A 16220-nucleotide genomic window follows, 5' to 3' on the forward strand; every position below is an offset into this window, starting at 1 on the left:
CCCAATCTGACTCGTGTTCACAGCGAAGACAAAGATCGTTTGGTGCTGTGCTAGCAACAGTCTAAATATTCTGGAGTTTCTGCTTCTTGGCTGTAAAATGTTAATCTGGTGTTGGCGATAGTTGGGTGTGTAACTCAAGATGGTGCAGGCAGGACACCAATCATGGACGTTGAGCATGATGGGATGTTTGTGTTGGTGGTGTGCCACGTTAACAGGTGAATGAACACGTGTACAGCCCTGCATACCTTTCCTTCCTCCCCCTCCAGGCGTTCACACCAACGCGAAATTCTAGGAGCGCACGAAAATGCCTTTACTTTCCTGTCAAAACACAGCACCAGAACAGCCAGGAGATTTACAGAATCATCTGATAAATACTAAGATGCCAACAAACCACGGGAACATAGAATGAACATTATGTAACCCTGATGTGTTCGCGAAAACATCCGTTGCATCTCAAAAGGAGTGAAAACTGTGTAGCCCTCATAAATCGTAAAGATATCTGGTACTTCTCCAAGGAAGTGGAGTTCTCGGCTCTAATTTTATTGTGTAAAAAGGATTCGAAATTGATAAAGATGAAGTATGTCGGACAGTTCGACTCTTTGAACCTACGGTAACATTTGGATGTATCTTGACATTAAAATGATCTTTCTTAACAGAGAAGTTAGCATGGCCTACTTGTATATTCAGGAAACATCTGGACCGGTCTGTGCAGGGGATGGAACACTGCCTGAGTGGCCTTTGCTGAAAGAATGGGGTACACTTCATGAAAACAACTGGTCGCTGTTATGGAATGTGTATTTCGGACAGGTCAGTCGTTATAAACTGCTAAGGATATTTTGTACGTGTACCTGCTAGAAACACGTTCGCTATTTTACTTATCAATTAGTTGCAGCACATCATCGTAGGTTGGGTCTTCGTTACACGATTATTCTAGAATGTTTTTACCTGCAAAACACTTTCTGTTGCTATGGATCTTGTGGTGACGTGTAGCCGAGACTGCCAGAGTAAATGCTTTATGGTTGTACGCCAGGGAGGCTACTTTGCTTACCTGATTATGAGCGAGTGTTAATTACGAGCGTTCTTACATACGCCATCAAAAGATAATAGTATACAATAATAAATAGCTTGTGTGAGAGCGCCTACAAGGTTGCTGTAAACTGTCACAGATGGGTGCTTAGCGCGGGGCCGGGGTGTGTGACAAGGCGACGATGTGACATCCGCCACGTTGTCTGTGAGGTGAGCGGGTGGTGTAGTGGTTGTAGCGGTGGTGTAGGGGTAGTAGCGGTTGTAGCGGTGGTGTAGAAAACGTCTTCTTCAAAGAGACATGCACAACTAGTCTGTAAAAGGATCTAGAAAAACTGTAAAATATGTGATCGACGCATTGAACGTTTGACGAGCCTGAATTTTCGAAACACCATTCCAAAAAAAAAAAAAATTAATAAAAAATCTGCTGATGGCCGCGATGACAAAGTGTAAGCCGATGCTGCATGGACATCAGTCCACACACAAAAAGCACAAGGAGCTGTGTCGGTGGCCGGACACCTGTGCGGAGGTCGCTGTCGCAGGTGTCGTGACTAAAAGAAGGGTTTGTAGCAGGTCCTGTCGGTGCGGTCCGAGGCCCGCATGGCCCGGTACACGGCCATGAAGAGAGCAGGGAATCGCGCCTGGAAGTACTTGCAGGGGTCGTCCAGAACCTCCTTGCCCACAGGGGACCTGCCACACAGCCAGCCATGATGTCATCAAACATGATTGAGTGGACATTACGGTTGGGTAGGTGGGCTGACGGTACAGGGCGGACTGCTAGCTCCCTATGGGATTCTGCGCGCCAGACAGAGAGAGGTCTCTTCTTAGGACAGGGGTGGGCCAACTACGGCCCGCGGATGTCTTTGGGCCGGCTAGTCTGTCAAAATGTGCTCCACTTGTTTACATACTTTTATTCAGCCGGTGTTAATTAGATTTAAAAGGGCATTAATTCACAGCGAAGCAATTCCTAAAGGTTCTAGTAGTTGCCTCCCTTATTTATTCATTTACGCATGTTTTATGATGCTACCCCTACTTGTGAGCGGGTAGTAAACGGCGCTACGATCCTCCTGCTATGAGCTGCGAGGGATGTACACAGTAACAGTGAGAGATACAGTAACAATGAGAGAGAGAGATAGACACAATGACATAAGAGATACAAGAAGAGTAAAAGCAAGACAGCAGCAGTCTCAGTAAGAAAGGGAGACACATTAAGACTTGAGATCGCCACTTTCACTTGCATGTACTCAGTCTTCTTTCTTTCTCTCTCTCTCTATTTTCCCTCTCTTTCCGTCTCTCTCGTTCACTCTTTAATTCCTCGTGACGTCAGGGCTAAAAACAGGAAAACGGAAATGCAAGGTGATCTGTGCACAGATGCGTTAGTCTCGTCTGCCTGTCCCGTCTAGCAAGCTCAAGTACTCGTTAGTCCCGTCTAGCAAGCGCAGATTTCAAGCCCTTCTATATTATCATCATACACTGTAGCCCTATGGTTATGTGACATATGTGACATACATGACATACGTGACATACGCGACATACGTGACATACGTGACATACATGACATACGCGACATACGTGACATACGTGACTCACATGACATACGTGACTCACATCTTGTCGAAGTGCAGGCAGCAGTTGTAGACAAACAGCACCAGCTCGGAGAGAGTGTTCTTGTATTGACGGAACGCCCTCATCTCCTTCACCAGCACACCGTCTACCTCACTCAGCTGCACACACAGACTCATACACACAACAAACACACACACGCATACACACATACGCACACACATGCACACACACACACACACGTGCACATACATGCAATCGCCCACGCACCACACACATGCCCACTCATACACACAAGCGCGCGCAAGCATAAAACCACTCAAACGTATACAGATACACACAGGTTGACACACATGTGTATTCACATAAGTATATACGTGTGTACATATACGCACTCGAACACAGGGGTAAACTAGATGAAGTCTAGCATTCTGCTTGTATCAGATATAAGGGTGAGAATACCCTGACCAGAGCAAGCAGGGTTTCACCAGGATAGGTCATGCACTGACCACATTGCCACACTCCGTATCATCATTGAGCAGTCTATTGAGTGACAGTCCTCGCTTTATTTAACTTTTGTGGACTTCGAGAAGGCATTTGACAGTGTAGACAGGGACGTCATCTGGAGGCTGATGATCCACTATGACATTCCACCTAAGGTCATAAACATTATCCAGGGGTTGTACGAAGACTCGTCCTGCCAAGTTATCCACAAAGGCAAACTCAGTAAACCTTTCGTAATGAAGACCGGCGTAAGACAGGGTTAAATATTTTCACCAACAATCTTCCTGATGGTCATAGACTGGATTATGGACAAGAAAGTCCCGAGCATTATCCTATCGCAGTAAGACCCCTATCTTCAACACCAATGAGAAGGCCGTCCTACTGTATGGTTGTGAAACCTGGAGAGTGACAAACACCATCAACAACAAGCTCCAGACCTTTACCAACCGATGCCTACACCATATTCTGAGAATAAGATGGCCTGAAAAGATCTCCAACAGCTGCCTGTGGAAAAGAACCAACCACAATGCCACTAGCCAAGACATCAAAAAGCGCAAATGGGGCTGGATAGGACACAACCCTGCGCAAACCAGCTGACACCATGGCCAGGCAGGCACTTGACTGGAATCCTCAGTGGAAGAGGAGAGTTGGGAGACCGAAGCAGACTTGGAGAAGAACAGTAGAGAGCGAGGCAAAGGACATCGGAACCACATGGGCCCAACTGAGGAGGTTCAAACCGGATCCATCCGAAGAGTAGCAGGGCATAAATAAAACTAAACTCACACCCTGTTGGTGGAGAATCTAGGGCTGGGTAATCTGCTGGGGGAATATAGGGGTGGGACAAAGGAGACTGGCACGTACCCAGTTATCGCTGACGGCGCTGATGTGCACGATGTTGAGAATGTCTATCATAGAAGTCGAACCAGGGCCGGTCAGCGGCACACTGCCAATAATAATAATAACAATAATAATAACAATAACAATAATAACAATGCTCATAATACTCATAATACTCATAATCACAATACTCATCATAATACTCATAATAATACTCATACTAATCATCATCATCATCATAATCATCATCATCAACAACAACAACAACAACTCCGCCACCAACCCAGCAAAAAACTCAGTACTCTGTGGCGGGCTAACGAGGCTATGAGGACGTCACACGACCATGTGCACACAAGTGCGCTAGCAGCAGGCTGAGTGACGTTTACACGACCATCAGGCTGCAGTGGCCAAGTGCCAGCTACACTTTGTGTCATGTCCGCCAGTCACTTACCCTGTCTTCATCTCCGTCAAGATGTCCGACCCCACGATGAGTACCAGTCGGAAGCGCTTCTCTCCGGACCAGAAGAACGGGTGTCTGCGGCACCACGACAACAGCTTAGCGGCCCACACAGCCGTGACGTCACGAACATGCATCGGTCAACAACTACTACTACTGCTGCTACTGCTACTACTACACCGCCTTCCCTACAATCAACGACGGGCTGAAGACGGGCTTTACCTACCCACACTCAGTACGAACAGACGTGTCTTCCAGGGTCATTCGCCATCATTCACATCATCTCTCTCTCCTCTCTCTCTCTCTGTCTCTCTCTCGCAAACACCAACATAAACATTCGCCCAGTGGACATTGGTGTAGGCGGAGAAAACCATGGATGGTCAGCTCCGTCAACAAGTATCATCACATCCTGAGACAGGTGTACGTCGGAGTCGACAAAGCAACTAACGGCACTCGATTGTCACTGTGGTGTTGACAAGAGCTTTAACCCTACACAGGTGACGTGACAAATGCTACAGAGAGCGGGTGACTACAGAAGGCCGTGTGGTCATCGCCCTGTTTCTGGGAATGACGTGTCACGTGACAGCACACTCTTCTTCTCTCTTCCACGAGCACTGTTATTTATTTGTTCATTAGGTTTTCTGTCCTAAATGGACAGCGGCAGTCAGAAGCGTTCTGTGCAAGCATGGACGGTAACGTGACAGCAGGCGAGAGACGTCACATTCGCTTCAGACAAACCGACGCCACACTCACGTGAGACAAACGTCCGCAGACGCCACACACTTGAGAGAAACGTTCACAGACGTCACACACTTGAGACAAACGTCCGCAGACGTCACACACTTGAGACAAACGTCCACACACGTAACACTCACTTGAGACAAACGTCCACACACGTAACACTCACTTGAGACAAACGTCCACAGACGGCCTGGCGTCTGCATCAGAGGTCAGCATGCTGGACACGAGGTGGTCGGCCTCATGGCTCACACGGGAGGGGCGGGGTGCACCCCTTCGGAGGTTGTTCTCCACTTCCGTAGCCGTGTCTCCGAACGGGTGACGGCCACCTGTCAGGATGTAGTACAGCAACATACCCGCCACCTGTACAAGGGAGAACACGTCACCATCAGCAACACTCTGTCCACCTCTGACAGCAACACGAGTACTTAGTACATGTAGCTACTGTAGCAGGTGTATCAACCTCAGTGTATGCAGGTGTATCAACCTCTCACAGTGTGGAGTGGCACTGGACTGACCTCTGACCCTGACATTCCTTCTCTCTACTTCAAACCTGGCCGGCCCGCCTCCTGTCTCTGACCGGCCCGCCCGCTGGCCCGCCCGCCAGTATATATACTATATATACAGTATTGGGTAAAACTGAGTTAACTATATTAGTCCGGCCCTCTAAAACCATCCCAGTTTCTCATGCGGCCCCTTGGGAAAATTAATTGCCCTCCCCTGCTCCTTTCCATGTCTGTCGCCCTCTGGCGTCTCTAATCCAAAGACACACACACACGCTCTCTCTCTCTATATATATATAGATATTATTCTAACCCTGAAGTGTGAGGAAGAGAAACTTTTCACCTGAATGTCTGCTTTGAAGGTGGGTTCTAGCGCCAGGCCAGTCACGTGGTCTGTAGACTTCCAGAATCTTGCGTCGCCGGCTGCAGTGACAGAGAAAGCGAGGAGGATGAATATAAATACATACACAGACACACGTACACATTCATGCACATACACATACACATACAGACACATACACATACACATACACATACAGATACACACACAGACACACACATACACACAGACACACGTACACATTCATACACAGACACAGACACATACACACACATACACACACACACACATACACATACACACACACACATACACACATACACATACACACACAGACACACACATACACACAGACACACGTACACATTCATACACAGACACATACACACACATACACATACACATACAGACACACACATACACAGACACCCGTTACAACATAAGTTATCAAGCTGACTGGTGCATCTGACAACACTACGAGTCACTGACGGCAGACACAGGGTGGCGTACCCAGGGTACTTGCTTTGTCCAGCCAGTCCCTGCCCAGCGCCGCACTTGACGCACTCACGTCCCGCAGACCGTAGCCCGCCAGCCTCAGGCGCCCGTCACAGTCCACGAAAATCCAGCCGGGCTGTACGTCACACACTTTAGTGTACAGCACATAGTAGCCTTCTATACACACATACATTAGTGTACAACACATAGTAACCTTCTGTACATGACACACTTTAGTGTACAACACATAGTAACCTTCTATACACACATACATTAGTGTACAACACATTGTAACCGTCTATACACACATACATTAGTGTACAACACATAGTAGCCTTCTATACACACATACATTAGTGTACAACACATTGTAACCTTCTGTACGTCACACACTTTAGTGTACAACACATTGTAACCTTCTGTACGTCACACACTTTAGTGTACAACACATTGTAACCTTCTATACACACGTACATTAGTGTACAACACACAGTAACGTGCTGTACGTCACACACTTTAGTGTACAACACAACCAGTTTTACATAGTTAATAGTGTACAACATCTCGTAGCAAACATTATGATAACATAGTTATAGTATATTGCAGAGTTTAAACAGTCTTTAGCACACAGCACATGCTGTCGCTAGGATACAGGACACTGTAATGACAGTCGCTAGGATACAGGACATTGTAATGACAGTCGTCAGGATACAGGACACCAAGGTGACAGTCCCCCGGCTGACCACTCACCATGAGACTGCCGTGCGGCACGGCGAAGTTGGCGTGTAGGTACTTGAGTCCCTTCAGCATCTGCCAGGCCAGGCGGTTGGCGGACAGCGGGTCCTGGCGGTGGTCCAGGCGCACGATAGACACGTACTCGTCTAGTGTGTAGTCACACAGCTCCATGGCCAGGTACACACGCCCCGCACTCTCCCACACAGCCTGCACACGGCATTATATAGTGTCTACATACATAGACACACAGCCTGCACACGGCACTATATAGTGTCTACATACATAGACACACAGCCTGCACACGGCACTATAGTGTCTACATACATAGACACACAGCCTGCACACGGCACTATAGTGTCTACACATACACAGCCTGCACACGGCACTATAGTGTCTACACATACACAGCCTGCACACGGCACTATAGTGTCTACACACTCACAGCCCCTCTCCAGACACTCACCTAGACTACTCTCACTGACCCTGACCTGGTGTCGTAGTGAGGCGACAGTTTCTAAGCGTTGAAGCGCCCTGGAGGTAAGCTGACCCCGAAGGTAGAGCTGACTGGCTGTTGTGCTCCACGTTGGTGATGGAGTAACGACACTGGCGCTCACCTAGCCCCCGCCATGCAATTCGAAACATTACGTCACAGGCATTCAGGCGTGAGCACTGAGCACTGAGCTGCCGCGTCCACCCATGTGTCCCCCGTGTCCCCCGCCCCCTCCCCCTGAAGTGACCAGCAAACGGACGAGAGACTAAGTGACGCCACGCGCCGCTATCTGCTGACGGTGTCACCAGTCACATGTTGCAGCTGCCACCTGCACTCACTCACCTTGTACCGCAGCACGAAGTGCACGTCCGGCTCGCTGTCGGCAGCCACGGTGGCCATCAGGCGCGTGTCCAGCGCGTGACGCGTGCGGTCCAAGGCCAGTACTCCAACCTCCGTGCCGTCCGTCAGGAAGCCCAGAATGAGGGGGTAGCTGCCCCTGTGGTCAGTCCAACCATAACACCAAGGTCTACATGACTCACCCACACAAACTGATGACGACGATGACGATGACGACGATGACGTGACCTACACAATGTAGGAACGAAACCTGACGAGAATGTTATGGGGTCGGTGGGGTAGCGACTCACGTGCGACTGATGTTGTACTCCATGGAGCGTGCCGGCAGGACGATCTTCCCGTGTTGCCGCCGCATGGTCCACGGCATGTTGAGGATCTGTCGTAGCCAGGCCCTCCACCGCCGGCTGCCGCCCCCGCCCTGATCCCACGCCGTGTCCTCCTGGCTGTCGGTGGCGCTGACGATGTGTGGGAGGGGCACCTTGACGGAATGCCAGGGCCAGTTGGCCGCGTCCTGCCCTTCCTCCCCATCGTCGGCGTCCTCGCCTAACAAGGCGTCTCCGTCGGTCCCTGTCTCTGCCCGACGTCCCAGCTCCCTCACCACAACCTTCCACTCGGGCACCCCATCCTCCCTCTCGCGTTTGCGCGCTGCGCGCTGGCTGGCGGCCATCTTTTTGGCTGCGGGGTCCTCGTGGGGACCCAATACATCGCGCAGTCTCACGCCGTACACGGAGGCGAAGTAGTCGAGATCGTGGTGCAGTACGGACCGATCCAGCAGATCCACTCCACCCAGCGAGCGCAGGCGCCGACGGATCTGGTCGATGGCGATCTGCTCCAGGAAGTAGCTGTTGGAGAAGACGTCCTGGAAGAGGTCCCTCTCGCTCATGTCGTGAATGGACGGGAACACGTCGGTAGCGCTGGGCTGGCTCGCCTCCTCGTCGTCCCGCAGGCTCTCTGGGAACAGAACCTCATCCCTCAGACTGGTGTCGACACACACGAGCTGACCGGACGCGTAGCCTGTGTGGGTCAATGGCTTGTCTGGAACATGCGAAGGAGGAACATAGTCTGTGCCTATGAGTGTCGTCCAGTCGAAGAAGGGTGGTTCTCCGTCTTTGTCTTCAGGCAGCGGCTCGCCTGCGCACCTCGTCTTTAGTGGTCGGCCATGACCAACGACACGAGACCACGTGGGTTGTGGGCTGACAGGCGTCTCGGGGACTTCTTTTTCCGGTATCATGGACAGGTCTGGGTAGAGACTCTCGGCAGCGTCACCCGGGGTGGTGGTCGGCTGGCTCTCGCCCATCTGCAGGAGCCCCACGTTGCCGTAGATGTTATGAAACAGGGTAGCGCCGTCGTCCGCGTCCTTGCAGCTCTCCAAGGATCGGGTCTGAGACTCACCCGACGCCGCCCTGAGAAAGCCAGGGGCTAAACACTCGTGTATGCCGACACTGGAAGAGCTTCTCGAGTGGCTTGGGCTGGATCTGGCCAGGCTGTCCACGTGACTCATGCTGGAACTGGAGGGCATGGGCGTGGGGGAGGGTCGTCTACAAGAATGAGTTTCGCTCAGCTTCTCGTTGGGTGAAGTCTGCGCTGAGTCAGAGTCCGATAGCCTGGGAATAGATACCATCATACACCTGCCGTCACGTAGAACTTCCGGCTGCTTGCAGTCAAAATATTCCAGCGCAGTCTGGTTGCTATGGTAATCTGACTGGAATTCTGAATCTGCTTTTCCCCAAGCGTCTTTAGTACCAACTTTAATCCCCCCACCAGGCTTGGAATTTTGCTTGAAGAAGACATCGAGGTATGATCTCAGCTCAGCTGCTCTGACTTCTGACAAGAACTCGGAGCTGTGGGAAGCTGTGATGGAGGAAGAGCTCGTTGACCGCGTCTCTCGTGGTTTTGTCGTCTTTTGAGGAAGAAGGTGAGTAGCATCACTTGCACTCAGCTCGGGTCGACAGAGGAGGTCAGGACAAAGCAGCGGACACGGCCACCCGCTCTCCTCTCTGTGCAAGACATGCATCTGACAGCTGGCTATATCACATCTGCGGGCGTGATTGGCAGCTGCACTTAGTTTACGACCACAACCGTCATTCGGTTCGAGGCTGAAGGGAGACTGGTGACTGGAGCCGGATATTGACTTGGGCCACAGGTATTCGCAGCTGTCCACGTGGTCCATGTCCATCCTACATGTTAATCCAGCACCCGAAACCTTCAGGCCCTGCCCTTCGCACGGTTGATACCATGGACCAGCCTTTTCTCCTGGGTGTGACGTGTGTTGCTTGAGAGAGGTGGACGCTGACCTCTTGTCTCTACCAGACGATCCCTCATCCCTCGAGGTCTTGCTGACGGGGGCCACACATGATTCCTGTTCCATCCACGCAGGGCGAAAGCCACAGGTCGCCGCAAAGCTTTTCTCTTCCGGTTTGAATCTTAAGGCTTTGTGCTGAGATAAGGCGGCTACTGAACTGTCAAGTGGCCACTTCTCCTGCTGACAACCATTCCCAGGCTCTCCCTGTTTACCTCCCTTCTTGTCGTCGCCACCAAGTTTAGAGTCGCCCTGATGTAAACTTTGAGGCGCATGAGCAAAGGAAACCTTCTCCCCCGAGGCAGGCGTCGCCTTTGTTTTGTTGAGGCCTAACGGATCATGTGACAGTTGCTGCTGCACAGAGGCGAAGGCTTCTTGGGACTTGACGGGCCTCAGAAGCCACTGGGAGAGCTTTTCATAGAGAAGCTTGGGGTCGATGCAGCCAGAACCTTGTTTGGAAATGGATGCCAGCAAATGGGACAAACCTTCAGGAGTGAATGGCAGGTCGGTCGGTCTCTCGGCGCCGTATTTCTGCTCATCACCTGGTTGCGCACCTGCACACTGTTCTGACCACGTGGTCCTTGAGGAATTTTGAGGAATTTGTTGCAGCGACTGAACGCAGTCCTCTGTCGCCCCTCTGTGGGCATAGCAGTGCCCTTTATCGATGTCGTCCTGAATCTCTTTGCCGAGTGTGGGAAACTCTTCCTGCAGTTCTTTCCCAAGTGTGGGAAACTCTTCTTTGCTCAGCTCTCGGCGAGAACAGGTCAGAGGGCGGTCTCCCGGGTTTGCGGACGGGACCGGCGACAACTTGGCGGGGTCAAGGTTGAAGGATGTGCTCCCCAAACGAGCCACATCCGCCCATCGCACGAAGCCCCGCCCACAGCTCCTGACGTCAGCAGAACAGCCCTCGTTGACATCGGTGTGCTCCTCTGGCGGCTTCGGTCTGAAGAGGTCACGTGACTGGCTGGTTCCGGACTCGGAACTGGTGTGTAGATGGCGCCCTAGCGACGTTTCCTTGTTGGAGTCGCCTCCCACCTCGCCCGCAAGGTGGCGCAGACGTACTGGGTAGGAGCGTTTTCCTCCCACCATCATCCACTCCTCCTCCACCTGAAAGTCTTGGTGGGTAGGGGTCAGGATGGTGGCTGCAGCTGCGGCGTATGCTGGGATATCCCGCCGTCCGTCCGGTCCAACGGTTAGCGGGATATCGTCCAGCTCGTCCAGGGAAGTAACTCTGGTGATGGTGTCGCTGTCGCCCTTGCTCGCCTCCTGACCTCCGACCTCGCTGTCAGCCTCCCCCGCGCGCGCTTTGATCTTCTGCTTGAGGCGCTGTTGTCGCTTCTTCTCGCGCTTGCGTTCCTTCCGCGTCTTGTCGCGCTCCTCCTGCTCCAGCAGCTGTCGCATCTTGTCCTCGCTGTCCCGCCTCTCCGAGAACACCTTCTCCGCTCGGCGCTGCACAGGTAGAGAAAGGTGACGAAACTCAGGTGAGAACAGAGGCTACCTGTCAACCTCTCTGTGTAGAAAACTTACAGAGCAGACCTCTCGGGGCAGTCAGATCACAGGTGTGCTTCCTGTGAAGGATCTATCATCAGGCCTACGCCAGTTGACGTCAACAACGAGCAAAAGTAAACAAGGTCAGGTGTGGTCAAGTTTACCTGACAGAAAGAAAGTCTGTTCTCAGGGGGGAGTCTCGCCAGCAACAACTGAGCCAGTCGCTCCTGCCCATAGCGCATTGCCACACAGATACAGGTATCGTTATCCTGCACACACACACACACACACACAGGTAGGTGACAGAAGCACTGCAGTCGCTGCTACAGACACAACTGACACTGGCACTGACACTGGCACTGACACGGACACTGACACTGGCACTGGCACTGACACCTGCACACACACACACACACAGGTAGGTGACAGAAGCACTGCAGTCGCTGCTACAGACACAACTGACACTGGCACTGACACTGACACTGGCACTGGCACTGACACGGACACTGACACCTGTACACACACAGGTAGGTGACAGAAGCACTGCAGTCGCTGCTACAGACACAACTGACACTGACACTGACACTGACACTGACACTGGCACTGACACGGACACTGACACCTGTACACACACACAGGTAGGTGACAGAAGCACTGCAGTCGCTGCTACAGACACACTGACACTGACACTGACACTTGCACTGACACTGGCACTGGCACTGGCACTGACACGGACATGGACACTGACACTGACACTGACACGGACACTGGCACTGGCACTGGCACTGGCACTGACACGGACACGGACATGGACACTGACACTGACACTGACACGACACGGACACTGGCACTGGCACTGGCACTGACACGGACACGGACATGGACATGGACACTGACACTGACACGGACACTAACACTGGCACTGGCACGGACACGGACACGGACACGGACACGGACACTGACACTGACACTGACACGGACACGGACACCGACACTGACAGACACACGACCTGGACCCCCTACACCGCCCAGACAAATGTCAGACGAGACATGAGAAGCACGGACAGTGTCGCCAGATGTCTGTAGGACTGCAGACAGTCACGCACCTTGTCCTCTATCAGCATGTTGGCCCCGGCGTCCAGGAGACACTCTGCTGTCGACTTGTCACCCTTGATGGCCGCCAGGTGCAAAGCTGTTTGTCCCAACTGCAACACACCGACTGACGGTCAGGGACAGCAGCGAGTCGCTTGGATTCTTTCTTATGGAATGAACAATTGCTTACAGTCACACCATCCCATGATGACCCCATGACCCCGAGTCACAAACATTGCCATGCCTAGCCCAGCCAATCAGGGGAGGGGGTGTGTAAAGGGGTGTTACAGATGACTGGTCATGGTCTGGTGGTTCACGCTGGCGCCGAGGTGCATCAGGAAGCCGACACGCCCTCAGCACAGGAGCCAGGTGTAGGTACCCGACCCCAGATGTGAGGGAAAGCTGGCATCACGTGTACCCTGGGTACATACACAGCGAGATGTCACACTAGCGGACAGGCTACAAGCTACCCGACATAACATCCACCTCCTCAAGAGCAGCGACCCTGACCCTGACTGACCTTGTTGGTGTGGTTAATGTCAAGGTCGTGAGCGTGTGTCCACAGGGAGCTGACCACTGACATGTCACCTTGCTTCATGGCCAGCATCAGGCTGTTGTTGCCATCCTGTAGTCGTGACAAAGACCTTGTTAGTGTCAGAGTACACCAGGGACACCTTCAACCCAACATTTAGCCTCAACCCGGTTGTCAAACGGTTGATGTGCGCTGTGCTTCCTGCTTCATGCGAGTCAGTGTTAGTGTGTAGGTAGAGGAACTGAGTGTAGGTAGTGTTTTCATTATACCACACTCCTACTTGGTACTTAGCAACACCACCAGTACAGTCTGTTGCCGTCTATTGCCGTCTGTTGCCGTCTGTTGCCATCTATTGCCGTCTATTGCCGTCTATTGCCGGCAAGCAGCAAAGAACAGCCAGACTGAGGACTGTCGGGGTCAACCAGCGTGGACTGACTAGTCGTTGACCAGCTAGCCACTCACTCACGCCTTACGAACATATCTCGGGTTAGTCACTCACTCGGTTAACGGCTGCTACACTACGTACGTACGTTGTCGGCTGTGCTGACGCTGGCGCCATGTTGCAGCAGGAGGTCCAGCACGTGGGGGTGGCGACACTGTATCGCGTTCATCAGGGCCGTAGTTCCATCCTTCCCGTGTTGCACCACGCGACACATGCGCACAGAGAGGATGAGGTGACAGTGGAGTGACCACACATGAATGTTCATGAGTTGTTGACACAATGTCACGTGACCAGTGGTTTCTACACAGTCTAACACGTGACCAGAGTTGTTTGCATTGAATGACACACAAGCCTGTGTTGTGTTTGCTTTCTGCCTCCCACTCTTCTCACCCCAGTTTGTGATGTGATCGTCATCTAGTCATCTAGCATCTACACTCAGCTCACATTACCCTAGAGTCACGTGGCCCTCACCCAAATGTCGTCTCCCTCACCGCTGACGTCACTGAGGCTCACGTGACAAGTGCCCGGCAGTGGATGTGAACACACAGCCTCCTGCTTGATGCTGCATGGAGTGTACCAGTCCACCAGCGCACACCCCACCCGTAACTACGACTACCACCACCTTAGTCACCAGGCGTGTGACGTCGTCAAGATCTCGTCTCGTGACGTCATACTTACGTTTGATTGGTCATCCACACGCGCTCCCGCTTCCAGCAACCTCTTGACCCCGTCTAAGTGTCCTAGGGCGGCGGCCATGCATAGCGGAGTTAAACCGAACTGGACAAGTCAACAACAATATTGTGTTGTGTACAAATAACAACAACGGCCACACACACACACGTGACTTCAACGTTATTTAGTAAAGCACTTGAGCCTGTCTTTGATGATAGTGTAGCAGGTTGTATAAATTAACTACAATAACAACTACAACAACATCAACAACAACTACCACAGCAACTACAACAACTACAACAGCAACTACTACAACAACGACAACTACTACTACAACTCGTTTGATCAGCGGCAATGTGTCCAGTGACTGTGACAGCCGACTGCATGCGTCAGACTTTCAAACTTTTAGTCAACGCGACTAGAATGTAGAAATGTCTGACTACGACTGACATGGCATGACATGTTGATGTTAGTGTTTGACACCTTCATAGCAGACACGAAGACGGCAACTACAGGCTAGGACACGCATACTTCCACGCATACTGGCCGCTATGGTTGTAAAAATAATGCTTGAGTTGGCAAACAACAATGTTTTTTTTTATAACAACAGATTTTGTATGCACACTAAAATATTGTACAGGGTTGGTGGCAATGTCTGCCTCCGTGGCTTTCATCTGGTTAAATTATAGAGGGCTGTATAGGTGTTGTTACTATGTATTCTCTGGGTCAGGGTATAGAGGGGTGTATAGGAGTTGTTACTATGTAGTACCTAGGTCAAGGCATAGAGGGGTGTATAGAGGTTGTGACTCACCATTTCTACCCTAGGTCAGGGCTAGAGGGGTGTATAGGAGTTACTACTCACCATTTCTACCCTAGGTCAAGGTATAGAGGGGTGTACAGTAGTTACTACTCACCATTTCCTCCCTAGGTCCCAGCTTCACCACTTCAGTCACACTCTTCTCCTTGAAGAGATGGTCGAGTATCTTGAAGGTGAGGTCCTCGGTGAGCGAGTAGCGAGTCTCTTTCCCCGACCACTTCTCTCCCTTTTTCTTGTCTTTGTCTTCGTCCGGTTCCCGGTTCTGTCTGTCCTCAGACTGAAGAGCCACGGTGAGGGTGAAGCCCTGCAGTTTCTCTCTCCATCTGTTTGTCTTCTTGCGCGCAGACCTCATGCTGCGTGATCCCCGGGGTGGAGAGCGGACGCACCCGATCCGACAAGAGGCTCACGTCCAGTACGCACCCCGGTGGGTGCAGGTTACACTGGTCATGTGGGGTGACAGGTAGAAACACCCGGCGTGTGGGTGAGCTGGTGATGTCGGGTGGCTTGTGTTACAAACAGTACGCACCCCGGTGGGTGCAGGCTAGACTAGTCATGTGGGGTGGTTCAGGTAGAAACACCCGGCGTGTGGGTGAGCAGGAGATGTCGGGTGGCTTGTGCTAGAAACACCCGGCGTGTGGGTGAGCAGGAGATGTCGGGTGGCTTGTGCTAGAAACACCCGGCGTGTGGGTGAGCAGGAGATGTCGGGTGGCTTGTGCTAGAAACACCCGGCGTGTGGGTGAGCAGGAGATGTCGGGTGGCTTGTGCTAGAAACACCCGGCGTGTGCTACAAACATTACCAAGCGAGCGGCTGCTTCCTTCCGTCAAGCTGTGTGTGT

The 16220-nt window shown here is 51.9% G+C and overlaps 1 protein-coding gene across 2 annotated transcripts; it reads right to left on the reverse strand.

The window, feature by feature from the left end:
- Positions 1-97: 97 nt before the first annotated feature.
- On the reverse strand, positions 98-16011 carry LOC112576847. 2 transcript variants are annotated; one of them, XM_025259637.1, is made up of 16 exons: positions 15482-16011; positions 14574-14672; positions 13984-14082; positions 13442-13546; positions 12936-13034; positions 11994-12098; positions 8333-11790; positions 8028-8181; positions 7211-7402; positions 6476-6596; positions 5969-6048; positions 5292-5485; positions 4379-4462; positions 3952-4033; positions 2632-2747; positions 98-1713 (listed from the first exon to the last, which is right to left on the reverse strand). In XM_025259637.1, the coding sequence occupies exons 1-16, from the start codon at positions 15734-15736 to the stop codon at positions 1575-1577; spliced, it is 5382 nt and encodes a 1793-aa protein (XP_025115422.1). In that variant the 5' UTR covers positions 15737-16011; the 3' UTR covers positions 98-1574. The 2 variants fall into 2 exon arrangements, with proteins under 2 accessions (XP_025115422.1, XP_025115423.1); XM_025259638.1 differs by lacking the exon at positions 11994-12098 and having other exon boundaries at positions 99-1713.
- Between the last annotated feature and the right edge of the window lie 209 nt (positions 16012-16220).

Source organism: Pomacea canaliculata, linkage group LG12 (genome assembly GCF_003073045.1).
Source record: "Pomacea canaliculata isolate SZHN2017 linkage group LG12, ASM307304v1, whole genome shotgun sequence".
NCBI classification, from domain to species: Eukaryota; Metazoa; Mollusca; class Gastropoda; order Architaenioglossa; family Ampullariidae; genus Pomacea; species Pomacea canaliculata.